The sequence below is a fragment of the Perca fluviatilis genome, chromosome 17 (assembly GCF_010015445.1).
Source record: "Perca fluviatilis chromosome 17, GENO_Pfluv_1.0, whole genome shotgun sequence".
In the NCBI taxonomy this organism is placed as follows: Eukaryota; Metazoa; Chordata; class Actinopteri; order Perciformes; family Percidae; genus Perca; species Perca fluviatilis.
The window spans coordinates 37,257,172-37,272,113 of NC_053128.1; the positions used below are offsets into that span (position 1 = coordinate 37,257,172).

General features: G+C 37.0%; 1 protein-coding gene and 5 non-coding genes across 6 annotated transcripts; all 6 read left to right on the forward strand.

Annotated features, from left to right (window-relative positions):
* The first annotated feature begins 4,576 nt into the window (after positions 1 to 4,576).
* Positions 4,577 to 11,592, forward strand: rpl17 (ribosomal protein L17). Its single transcript, XM_039779862.1, has 7 exons — positions 4,577 to 4,642; positions 5,236 to 5,285; positions 5,463 to 5,503; positions 7,316 to 7,450; positions 8,109 to 8,207; positions 9,221 to 9,412; positions 11,517 to 11,592. The coding sequence occupies exons 2-7, from the start codon at positions 5,246 to 5,248 to the stop codon at positions 11,562 to 11,564; spliced, it is 555 nt and encodes a 184-aa protein (XP_039635796.1). The 5' UTR covers positions 4,577 to 4,642; positions 5,236 to 5,245; the 3' UTR covers positions 11,565 to 11,592.
* Positions 5,330 to 5,395, forward strand: LOC120546136. Its single transcript, XR_005636811.1, has one exon. It is a non-coding gene; the product is annotated as a small nucleolar RNA SNORD58 (small nucleolar RNA).
* On the forward strand, positions 6,518 to 6,582 carry LOC120546138. The gene has a single exon (XR_005636813.1). It is a non-coding gene; the product is annotated as a small nucleolar RNA SNORD58 (small nucleolar RNA).
* LOC120546134 lies at positions 7,963 to 8,031 on the forward strand. The gene has a single exon (XR_005636809.1). It is a non-coding gene; the product is annotated as a small nucleolar RNA SNORD58 (small nucleolar RNA).
* On the forward strand, positions 8,300 to 8,364 carry LOC120546137. Its single transcript, XR_005636812.1, has one exon. It is a non-coding gene; the product is annotated as a small nucleolar RNA SNORD58 (small nucleolar RNA).
* On the forward strand, positions 11,368 to 11,433 carry LOC120546135. The gene has a single exon (XR_005636810.1). It is a non-coding gene; the product is annotated as a small nucleolar RNA SNORD58 (small nucleolar RNA).
* Positions 11,593 to 14,942: the final 3,350 nt, after the last annotated feature.

The following is a 14,942-nucleotide window of genomic DNA, read 5'->3' on the forward strand; positions in this document are numbered from 1 at the left end:
ATCTGAAGTCTCTTTTATATAGACCTTAGTGGTCCTCTAATACTGTATCTGAAGTCTCTTTTATATAGACCTTAGTGGTCCCCTAATACTGTATCTGAAGTCTCTTTTATATAGACCTTAGTGGTCCCTAATACTGTATCTGAAGTCTCTTTTATATAGACCTTAGTGGTCCCTAATACTGTATCTGAAGTCTCTTTTATATAGACCTTAGTGGTCCCCTAATACTGTATCTGAAGTCTCTTTTATATAGACCTTAGTGGTCCCCTAATACTGTATCTGAAGTCTCTTTTATATAGACCTTAGTGGTCCCCTAATACTGTATCTGAAGTCTCTTTTATATAGACCTTAGTGGTCCCCTAATACTGTATCTGAAGTCTCTTTTATATAGACCTTAGTGGTCCCCTAATACTGTATCTGAAGTCTCTTTTATATAGACCTTAGTGGTCCCCTAATACTGTATCTGAAGTCTCTTTTATATAGACCTTAGTGGTCCCCTAATACTGTATCTGAAGTCTCTTTTATATAGACCTTAGTGGTCCCCTAATACTGTATCTGAAGTCTCTTTTATATAGACCTTGTCCCCTAATACTGTATCTGAAGTCTCTTTTATATAGACCTTAGTGGTCCCCTAATACTGTATCTGAAGTCTCTTTTATATAGACCTAGTGGTCCCTACTGTATCTGAAGTCTCTTTTATATAGACCTTAGTGGTCCCCTAATACTGTATCTGAAGTCTCTTTTATATAGACCTTAGTGGTCCCCTAATACTGTATCGGAAGTCTCTTTTATATAGACCTTAGTGGTCCCCTAATACTGTATCTGAAGTCTCTTTTATATAGACCTTAGTGGTCCTCTAATACTGTATCTGAAGTCTCTTTTATATAGACCTTAGTGGTCCCCTAATACTGTATCTGAAGTCTCTTTTATATAGACCTTAGTGGTCCTCTAATACTGTATCTGAAGTCTCTTTTATATAGGCCTTAGTGGTCCCCCTAATACTGTATCTAAAGTCTCTTTTATATAGACCTTAGTGGTCCCCTAATACTGTATCTGAAGTCTCTTTTATATAGACCTTAGTGGTCCCCTAATACTGTATCTGAAGTCTCTTTTATATAGACCTTAGTGGTCCCCTAATACTGTATCTGAAGTCTCTTTTATATAGACCTTAGTGGTCCTCTAATACTGTATCTGAAGTCTCTTTTATATAGACCTTAGTGGTCCCCTAATACTGTATCTGAAGTCTCTTTTATATAGACCTTAGTGGTCCCTCTAATACTGTATCTGAAGTCTCTTTTATATAGACCTTAGTGGTCCCCTAATACTGTATCTGAAGTCTCTTTTATATAGACCTTAGTGGTCCCCTAATACTGTATCTGAAGTCTCTTTTATATAGACCTTAGTGGTCCCCTAATACTGTATCTGAAGTCTCTTTTATATAGACCTTAGTGGTCCCCTAATACTGTATCTGAAGTCTCTTTTATATAGACCTTAGTGGTCCCCTAATACTGTATCTGAAGTCTCTTTTATATAGACCTTAGTGGTCCCCTAATACTGTATCTGAAGTCTCTTTTATAGTATTAGGGGACATCTAAGGTCTAAAAGCATCCAAAGAGCACCATGTCATGGGAACTTTAATGTTTTTGTCAACAACCAAAGCACCAAATGTTTGTCCAGAAAAGAAGTCCAAAAGATAATAATTTTTTTATGGTGTATGACAGAGATGATAATCTGAGACTATTTGAAAAGTTAAATCAGGAGAATGTTTTGCTAACTTCACACTCTTTTCGACATTATTTTTACACTTTTTCAACATTTTTGTATGTTTTTATTAATGTTTTTTTTGCCTTTTGTTTTTTAAATCCACTTTTTTTCGACATTGAAAAATAAAAGTTTGTTGCTTTTTTCACTGTTTTACAGTTTTGACATTTATTTCCACCTAAAAAAAAATTATTCACTGTTTTTGTCGCGATTTGTTGTTTTTTATCAATTTTTTTAAGCTTTTTCTGACTTTTTTTGTCACTTTTTTTGATGTCTCTGTTTATTTTTGTTTAATTTTTTCCCGTTTTTGAAGCATTTTTATCACTTTTTTCAACTTTCGATCAATTTTTTTTTCAAATGCTATAAAATCTAATAAAATACCCAAATTAACTGAAAGATAATTTATTTTACCCTAAAGAGCGTTATATGGAACCATCCAAAAAATCTTTTTTGACAATTTGCTGAAAGAAACCCACATTTTTTGATATAGAGACTTTTTGAAAATGAGTCAAATGTGACCCGAGGACACCAGGAGAGTTAAACAAGTACAGTATGTTATAAAACTCTTACTTACTTTCCAGTATTTTGAATTTGTAGCCTTTATTTTTATTTTATTTTTATTGACAAAATGTAGTTTACAAAAATTCAGGTAAGCAATGATAGCACGTGAACAACAAGTGCACAAACAAATAATAACAAAATATATAGAAACATAAGAAGCAATACAAACGAGAAATAATAAAAAAATATAAAAGAAATAATAGACATTACAGACAACAACAAAAAAGTTCTTTTACTCTCAACTGTCACGCATTGAGCGTGACAGTCACTCATTTCGGTCTTTTGTCACGCACTCCCGCCACACATTGTATTTCTCACGCGGAAAAACTATTATTATAATAAATTCAATATAACACAACAACCAAAATGTCTCTGGCCGCGCCGCTCTTACTATGGAACCGGCAGGATTCGAGCGTGCCACGTATCAGCCAATCAAAAAAAAAGAAAGGGGCTACACAATAGCCAATCAGAAAATAGCACTATTGTATCTGGGTAAGATTTAACTCAACAACCAATGAAAAAAAAGCTAAACGTCTCATTCAGAGACCACATAGATATATACAGAGACCAGAGACCCAGACAGGGCTCTGAGTCTGTCAGAAGGTCTGAGATCTACCGTATCAGCAGAGCTATCCCGTAATGCACAGCAGACTATGGTGCAGGTACATTATTCTCTGAAATATATTGACTATTATAACTTTATTTTTCTCAAAATATCACGACTCCTCCAAAACTCAGATAACACAGATTTATTTTGAATGTGCACAAAGTTTTGAACATGAGCAGAAATCTTGCTCAAACAAATCTGAAATATTACAGTCCAGGGGTTTATTAATTCATTAAAATGAATTAATGTATCATTGAGGTGAATAATTGTCATATGCAAATTTTAAGGAGGTTACTTCCTCAACAAAAGATGCAAAAGAAAAGGGAAGAGTAAATGATGCCTAGGCTACATGTGTGCTGACTCAGATAGAATTAGTAAAGCTGATCTACAGGAGAATAAATAGATTAAAGTAATACAGAATGCCTGAGAGCCTTACTGCCATATATTCCATTATGTTTTAATATTTGGATTATAATCTATGTTTACCTTTACATAAAGACTTCCAGCATAAATTGATTTGTATAAATAGGTGCATACAAATTCACCAGAATGCAGGAAATGAAGAGTTTAATGCTCCCCCAGAGCCCCATGCGGAAATTGAATAACTACTTTGTATTTGGTTGAATTGTCAGTGCCATGTGTCAAATGTATTATTAAAATCATTAAAAAAATTATCAAAAAAACACTAATGAAACACCCCTATTCCTGCGACTCGTCTAACCCGCCACCAATCTATGATCCTTTTTTGGGGAGCCCTGAAAACTTACATTTAGTCAGAGGTTTCAGGGAAACAAAGCTCTACAGTTTCAGTAGCCTTTTTTTTTTTTTTTTTTTATTCACAAAATATAGATGACAAAAATCAGGTAAGCAATGATAGCACGTGAACAACAAGTGCACAAACTTATAAAAATAATAAAAATTAAAAAAAATACTTATATAGAAACAAACAAAGCAATACAAAGGAGATAAAAGAATATATATATATATATATATATATATATATATATATATATATATATATATATATATATATATATATATAAATATATGGTATACAATATAAACAAAATAAAGAAAAAATGTACAAGATATCAATTCAGTCAGAGGTTTCAGGGAAAAAAAGCTCTACAGTATCTACAATTTTAATACTTTTTTTGTTATCCAACGTTCTTAGTGACTTCAGTAGAGATTTAAATTCTATGAGAAAAGGTACAAAGTTAGGAGAAGAGTTAGAAAATTTCTGCTTGTGAATATAGAATTTTGCATACAGAATAACAAAATTTATAAGATACTCAAGAGCACCATTATCTGAATTATTGTAGAAACAGATAATATCTTTAAGATTAAAAGGAGTAGATAGAGTTGGTGGGTTCAAAAAAGTAAGACTCCAAATCTGTCCAAAATCTTTTGGATATTTCACAATCAAAAAAAAGGTGAGATATTGTTTCAATATTCTGTTTGCAAAATGTACAGGAAGAGTCAATGTCAGTAAATCTAGCAACAAGGTGATTAGTAGGGTATATGTTATGTAAAATGTTGAGACAGTTTCAGTAGCCTGTTTAACCGCTAGCTGTCAGTATTACATATTGCCATTATAACTGAAGGTCCCGGATGTTGTCTCTTCCGCCCGGCCGCCAGGGGGCGGTAAACCTTCCATTAGGCAGAAAAAGCGGAGCGCTGTCCCCGGAACTTCCTCTTCCTTCCGCGGCCTCAGAGGTAGGAGAACAGTCCCGCATATGAAAACAACAATCTACGTTAAATCTCATCTAAATCTTCACCATCCTGCTTCTTTTACCCACTGATCTTTGTTAACAACATGTAAACACTTACCGTGATGTTAGATTTATGTGTTTGGTGGCGGGATTTCAGATTTAATGTCATTTTTGTAGGGGACACCGGTTTGGTGGCTATCACGTTAGCTTTCCGCCATGTTGGCTCAGTGTGCCGATATACCTGCACCAAACTACTGTGATTAAACGCTAATTTCTGTACTTGACATGTTCCATGTGTTCTACAATGTTAACTGGTGTTTTGGGCTAATTCTCGCGGTATCTGTGGGTGTTATTAGTGCCGAAAACTGCTGGTTCCGTGTCGATTTTAGCTGCACCAAACTACTGTGTAAAAACGCTCATTTTTGTACTTAACATGTCCCATGTGTTCTACAATGTTAACTAGAGTTTCTGCTTAATTTTCGAGGTATATGTGGCTGTTATTATTGCCGAATCTTTAGCCAACACTGACTTAACGTACTGCTAGGCATTTTACCGACTTATTTTATATTCATTTTACGTTTTTTCCTGATCTTCCAGATATCTGAAAATGGTCCGCTACTCTCTCGACCCCGAGAACCCGACTAAATGTGAGTAACGTGATGTTTTGGGGTGTTTGTAGCACCTAACGTGGCAGCTGCGATGACTTCTTAGGACGCCTTTGTATTACTCGTGAAAATAACTGAGAGACCTGAGCTACCGCATTGTATTTAAGCCGTTTAATGTGTAAATCTGCCGGAGTCTCAAGTGTGCATTTCTTATTGCAGCATGCAAGTCGAGGGGATCCAACCTCCGGGTTCACTTCAAGGTAAGAGGTGAAGCTGAAAACGAGCTCTTAAACGGCTATTTCGTTTATCAACATGGACCATATCTCCCTATGTAAGTGTCTGACATTATGGAAAGCATCCCTACAGAGACTTATTTTAAGACTTTGCTGTTTAACCAGACTCCATTTAAATAAACACTGCTTTTAGCATGTGTAGAGCTAGCATATTCTCACATGTAAATCAGTAAACTGTGTTTATTTCAACCAAAACTAGAGTTGTGATGGTTGGAAAAGTGGAAAGACGACCCAAAACATATTTTTAATAGTTTGGTTTGCTTTCTCTCGACTTTGAATTAAGTGTATTTTAAGATGCTAAAATCACTGATTATTTACATGGAGTCTGAGTTTAGTGAAGGCAATTTCCTGAATGTTTTTATGTTTAAAAAAAGGATCTTACGCTTTAACAGAAAGGTCTATCTCTGTAGGGATCCTTTCCATAATGTTGTCAAGATACTTAGAATAATAATCTGAGTCTGTCAGCGGCAACAACAGAAAGTAAATGCAAGCTGGACAACCTATCGACTAACATTGTAGCTTGTGTCCGGCTAAATACTGGACCAGTTTCAGAGATTGCTGTTCCCATCAGTCACGTAGAGACTAAAACATGGGAACATTTGGTCCAGGTTGAGAAACAGAAGTTACTGTTTAAATCTTTTACATTTTAAATTCTTTGGCTGTGATCAGTCTGTTTTATACACACAGGCAGACTGCAAAAACTCTGCAGTTATTTTTGTTACTCATCAATCACCTCCTTAAAATCAACTCACTTGTGTCTTTTGGACAATTTTGAAATCTGGTTTTTAAACCTCCAAACTTTCTAATGCTCGATTGTTACCAGAGTTCAGAAAGCTGCTGGCTTAACATAAGAAAATTGTCAGATTTTTACTCTTAACTTAAACGCCTTTTACACACACACACACACACACACACACACCCCTTCATTACATCACGACTTAGATCTGTCAGTGTAACGGTGTGGCTCTCATGTGAAGCAGGCTGCAGTGATGATGACTTAGGACACCTTTGAAGCAACTGAAAATACAATGTTAAATCTGAGCGATCTGCCCTTCACTGTGAGTCACACGGTTCGTTAGAGCAATGGTTCTCAAACTTTTTTCAATAACGTACCACCTTTTGAATTGTTTCTTTGAGCCATGTACTCCCTGACCAGCGCTAATCATTTTCGGTGGGAAAAAAAAGTGTATATAAAGAGGAACAGTGCAGCGCTGTCAGAGATAGATTTACTAAACCTTTTAAAATGCTAATGAGAAAGAGACACAAACTGTAAAAGACTGAAGGAAGGAAGGCAAGAATAGGTCAATGGTTTCAAAAACAGTTACATAACAAGAAGAAAGTGAGAAATGTGTAAAAAGTAGAAGGAAGGAAAGATAAGGTCCAAAGAAGGCGACGCCACAAATGTCACATTTTGGGTAGGAAAGAAATTCTACATACAGAGGAACACTGTTCTGGACAACAGCCTTGTTACTATTAAACCTTTAGTTAAATATCTCATGTACCTACATCTACTCTTCTCAACTTAAACGCCTTTTAACTCTATTATGAATTTTTCTTATTTCTAACTGGAAATATACAGTAACAGCAGCAAGTTACAAGTACACACTCACAGAGAATACAACAAATATATTAGAGGTAATAAAGAGCTCAAGAAATATATACGTGGCAGATTGAAACGAATGTGCACTTTGTTCTTCACACAGACACACTGAGGCAGACACAGACACACACAGAGACAGACACATTTCTGATGTTTAGTGTGTTTGTTTTCATCACCAGAACACCCGTGAGACGGCCCAGGCCATCAAGGGCATGCACATCCGCAAGGCCAACAAGTACCTGCGGGACGTGGTGGTCAAGCACCAGTGCGTTCCTTTCCGTCGCTACAACGGAGGCGTGGGCCGCTGTGCTCAGGTAACGAGTTAACGAGAAGTTAAAACTATTAACAGGGTCCCTGCTGCGGCTGAGACGTATTCATAGCTAAATAACTCTAAATGTTGTTCGTTTTGTTATTAGGGTACAAACATACTTCACATGAATGTTGTTACATTTCAGGGAACTTTACTCGATAAATACTTTGTTTTCTCAGGATTAATAGGTTTGTATCTTAGTGTGTGTCTCTCTCTCTGTGTCTCTCTTTCTGTGTCTCTCTTTCTCTCTGTCTCTCTTTCTGTGTCTCTCTCTCTCTGTCTTTCTCTCTGTCTCTCTCTCTGTGTCTCTCTTTCTCTCTCTGTGTCTGTCTCTCTCTCTGTGTGTGTGTGTGTGTGTGTGTGCACCAATAACGAGGCAAATTCCTTCTTTTCTTGTGCTAATAATCCAGATTCTCTGCTCTATGGCTGTGAAGTTGGCATTAAATTCCACCCTCGTTGCTGATAGTCATATATTAACCTTTTGAAAATCTTGGGGGGACCCTGTGTTTTTAAAAGTTGCAATGATGATGATCTTAGGACACCTTTGAATTAAAGATGAAACTAATAAATTTAAATCTGAGCAGCTTTTGGTGGATAAACTGTCTGCAGTTCACCCTGAAGAAGAAGAACAGTCTTTTAAACTTCTTCTTCTTGTTTATCAGGCCAAACAGTTCGGCTGGACTCAGGGCCGCTGGCCCAAGAAGAGCGCCGAGTTCCTCCTCCACATGCTCAAGAACGCCGAGAGCAACGCTGAGCTTAAGGTACACACACACACACACACACACACACACACCTTCATTACATAACCACTCAGGTCTGTTAGTGTAACAGTGTGGCTCTCATGTGAAGCAGGCTGCAGTGATGATGACTTAGGACACCTTTGAATCAACTGAAAATAAAACGTTGAATCTGAGCGATCTGCTCTTCACTGTGAGTCACGCTGTTCATTAGAAGTCCCCGATCAGAAGGATTTAGGCCTCTGTGAACATGCTGCGTGGTGTTTTCTGTCTTTACCACCAGAAAGGTGTCTGACGCGGCTCTGCTGCTGCTAGCCTCATCTGGACACATGGATGTTTCCCATTTGATAAAATGAAATCATAGCGTCTTCTTCAACTTTATATTGTCAATATTTTTGTGTTTTTTCATTTGTTTGCACATATTTTGATATATACATTTTTAATTCAATTCCCTTTCCTGAGATAATTAAGTACATGTTATTGTTCTATCAGAATCAAATTCTCTGCATTTATGTCCAAACCTCGAGACTTTTAAAACATGTCATTTATTAATATGTATTTGTGTCTAAATGACATATAAACATCTTTTAGTATTCTATTTTGCCTGGAAACTCTAACAACACCCTTAGAGCAGGCGGTGTGTAAGATCTAACCTGTTAACATGGGGGCTGAAATAAAAACGGACACACCACGCAGCCAGTGTGCAGGCTCCCTAACTTTCTAAAAAGAACAGGAAACTTTGGGGGCGGGGTCTGCAGGGATGTTTGCTACTGATTGGACAAATGCAGCAACAGCTTCATTCATAAAACAACTTACTCTCATAGATTCGTGACCATTTTAGGGTGAAGGTAAAACTTCTCTGTTTAAGAACATTAAAGTGAAGCTGTGCTGTCAGCTTTACAACTCCAGCCAGCGCCCAAACTCAGCTGTGTTTCTGATTGGTTCCTCTGCTCCCCTGTGTTTCTGATTGGTTCCTCTGCTCCCCTGTGTTTCTGATTGGTTCCCCTGTGTTTCTGATTGGTTCCCCTGTGTTCCAGGGTCTGGACGTGGACTCTCTGGTCATCGAGCACATCCAGGTGAACAAGGCCCCGAAGATGAGGCGCCGCACGTATCGCGCCCACGGCCGCATCAACCCGTACATGAGCTCGCCGTGCCACATCGAGATGATCCTCACGGAGAAGGAGCAGATCGTCCCCAAACCAGAGGAGGAGGTGGCCCAGAAGAAGAAGGTCAGAACACCTTTTATATCTTTAAGATCAACCGTAACGACGTTACAATAAACAGATATTATTAAAGTGTTCTCAGATCTGCTAAAATACAACAAACTAAGTCTAAAACTAATGAAAGGAAATCATTTCCAACTTTTTTATTCAACAAATTGAACATTGATTTGAATATAAAAGGCAGTGGATGGTTGCCTCCAACGCTCTTTATCAGTAGAATACATAATCTGTTCACCACTTTCATTGAATTTGGGTGTTTTATTCAATTTGATATCAATTTGAAAGTGAAATTGATACTAACGTGGCTAAAATGTTGAAAAAAGTGGTTAATATTTTGGAAAGAAAATCCACAAAAACTTAAAATGTGCAACAAATTGAACATAAAAGGCATCACTAATAAAAGTGACTCGTTACATTTTTAAAGAGCAGTTTTCTGCTGATATTTACATCCATCTAACACAATAAATCTCTGAGTTTCTTTAGCGATGTGACTTAAGTCTGACCTCATACAGCTGGGACAGGATCATTTAATAACATTTAGTTTATTTTTATACTTATTAATCCTCCTGGTGTCCTCGGGTCAAATCTGACCCATTTTCAAAAAGTTTCTATATCAGAAATTTCAGTTTCTTTTAACCAAATTGTCCAAATAAATAACGTGGAAGGTTCCATATACAACTCTTCACAAGTAAAATAAATGATTAGTTCACTACTTTCATTGAAATTGAATGTTTATACAATTTTACAGCATTTGAGAAGAAAAAATGATAGATGAACATTGAAAAAGTTACAAATGTTGGAAGAAAACTTCAAATGCGCAAAAAACCCAGACAAAAACATCGGAAAAGCTTCAGAAACGTTGGAAAAATGGACTAGAACGCATCAGGAAAAGGGACAAGTGTCGAAATAAAGGACAAACATGGGCAACATATCTAAATTATATCTATTGTGATATAAGACTAGATATCTTCTTAGATTTTGGATATCGTAATATGACATAAGTGTCTTTTCCTGGTTTTAAAGGCTGCATCACAGTAAAGTGATGTACTTTTATGAACCAATCAGACTGTTGTAGCTGTTCTATTATTCGCCTTTACCCACTTAGTCATTATATCCACATTATTATTATTGATCTAAACTCTCATTGTGTAAATATTTAGTGAAAGCACCAATAATCAACACTACAATATTGTTGCGGTATCGATATCGAGGTATTAAATAAAAAATATTGTGTAAAATTAGATTTCCTCCATATCGCCCTAGGGCTAAGTGCCACAAAGGTTGAAACAAAAAGTAGCCAAAAACGGCAGAAAGTAAACTTTTAAAATTGAAAAGGGACAAGGTGGACATGTTTAACCCTTGTGTTGTCTTCCCTTCAACCTTGAAGAAAACATGACATTTTTGACGTCTTTTTTTCACAATTTGTTTTTGCTTTTTCCAATGTTTTTTTAAATTATTTTTTTCTACAAATTTTCAGCGCTTATTTCTACGTCCCATATTTTCTGATATAAAACTAATTAAAAACGGGTCAATGTGACCAAAGGTCAACACAAAGATTAATCTCCCAAACCCTCCTGGGCCAAAACATGGACATATTTTTCCCTCCCCCCCCCCCCAAACCTTTGTCGCCATTTTTATTTTTACATCTTGGACGTTTTTTGATGTCTTTGTCGCCTTAAAAAAAAACCTTTTGTGGTTGTTTTTGGGTTTTTTTTCAAACTTTTGGCCTTTTTTTTTTATATTTGTCGCTGTTTTTACGTCATTTTAATAGAAAGTGTCAAACATTAGAGGAGAAAAATATCAAAAGGACAACGTGGGTGTGTTTAATCTCCCAAACGGTCGGTGGCTGACAGAAGTTGTCTGAGCGAATAAACACGATCAGAATACTGAGAACACTTCAATAATCTTTGTTATATTTAACAAGGTTACTGCATGTTTTGTTTTTAGTGATTTGTGTGAAGCTGCAATGATGACATCTTAGGAGACCTTCAGATAAACCATGAAACTAACCATTTAATCTGAGCAGCTGATTGGTTGAAACACACTGACTTCCTGTGTGTGTGTGGGCGGGTCTTAACTCTGAGTTTTTTTTTATTTTTGTCTCCTGCAGGTTTCACAGAAGAAGCTGAAGAAGCAGAAGCTGATGGCTCGGGAATAAAATCTGAAATAAATCTGATTTATCACCAGTCTGGTCTCCCTGCTTCTTGATTTCTCTCTTACTGTCGTTACACTCTGACCACTGGAGGCTTCTCACAGTTTACCAATCTCTCTCTCTCTCTCTCTCTCTCTCTCTCTCTCTCTCTCTCTCTCTCTCTCTCTCTCTCTCTCTCTCTCTCTCTCTCTCTCTCTCTCTCTCTCTGGTGGTTTAGGATTCTCTAGCACAGGGCTCTTTAATGTTTGTTTTAAGCCAAGGACCCTTTAACTGAGAGAGACGGAACAGGGACCCCTACTGCATACTTGCATGTTAAACTGTGCCTAAAACAACGTGTAGGGTGTAAGGCATGGATACCCAAACAATGCTACAGATATTTAGAAATGATGGTCAGGGTCGGGCTCGGTCACATCAGCGTGGTAAGACGTGTTCTATAAGGTGCTGCAGCTCCTTTAAGAGAGGTGAGGAAGAGGAAGCAGACGTGTTGTAGCTAGGCTATGGATGCAACCAGAGTAGATTGGTGGAATAAGTTTTGTACACGGTGTGTACTGAAAGCAAAGTTCATTCATGTGCTCACCAGAAACAGGATTTTAACCCTGACGTTATTCATGTTGTAATGTGGGCCCTGGAGGTAATGAGTCTCCCCTGGTTCTCTGACCACGGTCAGGAGAGGTGAACCATTGAACATTTTAACAGCTGATTAACGTTCGCTTGTTTCCCTGTGTGTGCTGATGACCTCATCTGTTGACATTTCTGAATGCCTTCCTACAGCTGCTTCATAAATTCGGGCTTTCCACACAAACAACCTACATGTGTCATTCTAGCAGGGTGGCCTTAAGCCTTTATAAACCTTTTTTATTGCATAGAATACTAAGCTATTCAAATATTAGTTGGCATTATTTTATAAATCATGTTTTAATGTTACACATACACGTGGCAGAGTGAATGCTTATTATCTGTGGATGGCTACCTTAGTGACTACCTTACGTATAGGCCAGTTAGCCTATCATCAGTGTTATTTTTTCACAAATAGGCTGATTTTTATATATGTGTGTGTGTGTGTGTTGGCTTCATGTAAAGACATTTAAATTTTGGGGGAGAAAAAAGTTCAAAAAAGGTACACTAATTTGGTGGCCCCCGTGCAGTAACTCTGAGGACCCCCTAGGGGCCCCAGACCCCCTGTTGAAGATCTCTGCTGTAGCAGTTGCTCACGTGAGGTTTCACTCATGAATGATATCTGAAAGTCTGAGAATGTATTGTGACGTTCTTTAATCTTATACTTTCTAAAAGAAGGAGCTTATTTTTTATTTTTTTTTAAATATGATCAAGACATCTCAGGTTCAGGAATCATTGATTGAGATCATGTAAAAAGCTGCTCACTGAAAGATGTAAAGTTTCTTCTCATGACTCGTGGTTGGAAGTTTTGTCTCTCGACATTATTTGCAAACACAGCGGTGACTTTATATTAATGTGGTGTTTTAGTTAAAGTGGTCGATGCCATCTTGTCAGTCAAAGAGTTGATCTCTGAATGCAACGTAACAGAGTGGAGAGTAAAGATGGAAGTCTCCTAAAGCTTAGTTCCATAGAAATGCACGGATTATTGGTTGTTTTGTCGTTAGTGAAAAAGAATATTGACCTTTTAGTTGAAAAAGGAGCCTCATATAAGAATGACATTTCCTCCTATGGAGTCTGTTCATCCGCATTCGGAGATCGACTCTTTTTGACTGGCTAGATGGTAGATAGCGGAAAAACCTACAGTGAGTCGTTAAAACCTTTTTTTTTAGGAAACTCTGTACGTAATGTTCTCACTGCTGAGTTCATGTGTAGAGCCCCTGGTGATACTTGGGAGTAAAGTCTTATGTTGTGTCGAGCATTCTTAGTATTTTAAAAATGTTGATTTCGATGCGATCATAGCAGTGCCTCTAACACTCCCATCCAAAAGGCCATTTGACCGAAAACAAGAATATGGTCAATCTTAAAAGTGGCATTTCTGTCCTAATTATGCTTTTAAATAAAAGTTTGACTCGGGTACATTCACAAAAATACCCTAGGATGCATTTTGGCGAGAGTTGCGCTTTAAACATAATTCACAAAACCACAAATCCAAACTGCAAAATTCCTCGTATATACATTATATATCCTGCAAAATGAAGCACTGCAACTAAAACTACCAATAACATTATCAAAATCAAACTTTTGTACCAAATGGCACACACTTCATTCATATTACCAGATGTTTGTCTAACCAACAACAGTGTTGGGCGTAATGAAAAACACTCATCTTTAGTATGCTTTGCATTAATACTAAAATAGTTCAAATTATAGAAAACTCTTCAGATGGTTCACATGCACAGAAATATTTGTGTGTGCGTCACTTTGATGCAAAAAACATTTTGGAAAGAGATGTAACAGTTTTGAATACAGTGGTTTTTAGGGACTTGTAGAGTTTACCATTTTGTGTTTGTAGTCAAATGAGCCAAGAATTCAGCCAATGGGTGTAACCATTTGGGGAAAAACTGTAATAGCAGCTGATAGATCTACGACCAGATTCAGTTTTTGACAACAGGTTTTAAAACACATTCCTTATACCTTCTCACCCACATCACACTGTATGTATTACACTTCATTTAAAGGCCCTGAACACCCAGACAGGTGTTCTGAGTTAATCTGGCTGATTAGTCCTCTTACCTGGACTGGGGGGGGGGTGTATAGACTGACATCTTCCTCCTTGCTTCATTTCATCATCATGATTCATTTGATCTTTCTGATTCTAAATGTTTTCCAAACTAGAAAATTGTAAATTTATTGTTATTTACAAAATATTTTTTAATTTCATAATACACAACAAGCAATTTTTTTGGCTTCTTTACTTTCCTTGTTGAGAGTTTTGCATTTGTTCCCTTCCTCTACTGAAAATGAAGTGAAGCGTGAGTCCAGCACTGAGGAACGTACCGAACCGATCCACCCCGTTGGTACACACATTACACCGTCAGGAAATAAGTAATCATGGGTTTCCTTCATATTGTTTTACAGTGTTAAGTTTTCGCTTTAATCATAACGTTGCTTGAATTGAATGGGGTCAGCCCTATGGTTCCACATTTCTAAGATTTTTCTTAAAATTAGACCTTATGTTAGGGTTAGGGTTACATTCCATCTGTAGTCCATTGCTACTGGATAATAGGTCGGGTGTAATTGTCTACCAAATTGGGAGAAAGGGGGATCAAATCGGATACAAATGTATGAAAAAAGAAATGTGGGAACATAGGGCCTAATTTTGAAGAAAATAAAATTAGAAATGTGGGAAAATAGGCACGCTCCCAATTGAATAACTAATATTACTTTCATAGTACACAGTGTTAAAGTGTGTTTGCTTAATGATTACAT

What these genes read in the sequence shown, in the direction of transcription:
- rpl17 (XM_039779862.1), top strand. Translation starts at nt 5,246, where the DNA reads ATGGTCCGCTACTCTCTCGACCCCGAGAACCCGACTAAAT. An exon ending in CCCCGAGAACCCGACTAAAT is followed by an intron (nt 5,286 to 5,462) that starts GTGAGTAACGTG and finishes TTCTTATTGCAG; the next exon opens with CATGCAAGTCGAGGGGATCC. An exon ending in ACCTCCGGGTTCACTTCAAG is followed by an intron (nt 5,504 to 7,315) that starts GTAAGAGGTGAA and finishes TTTCATCACCAG; the next exon opens with AACACCCGTGAGACGGCCCA.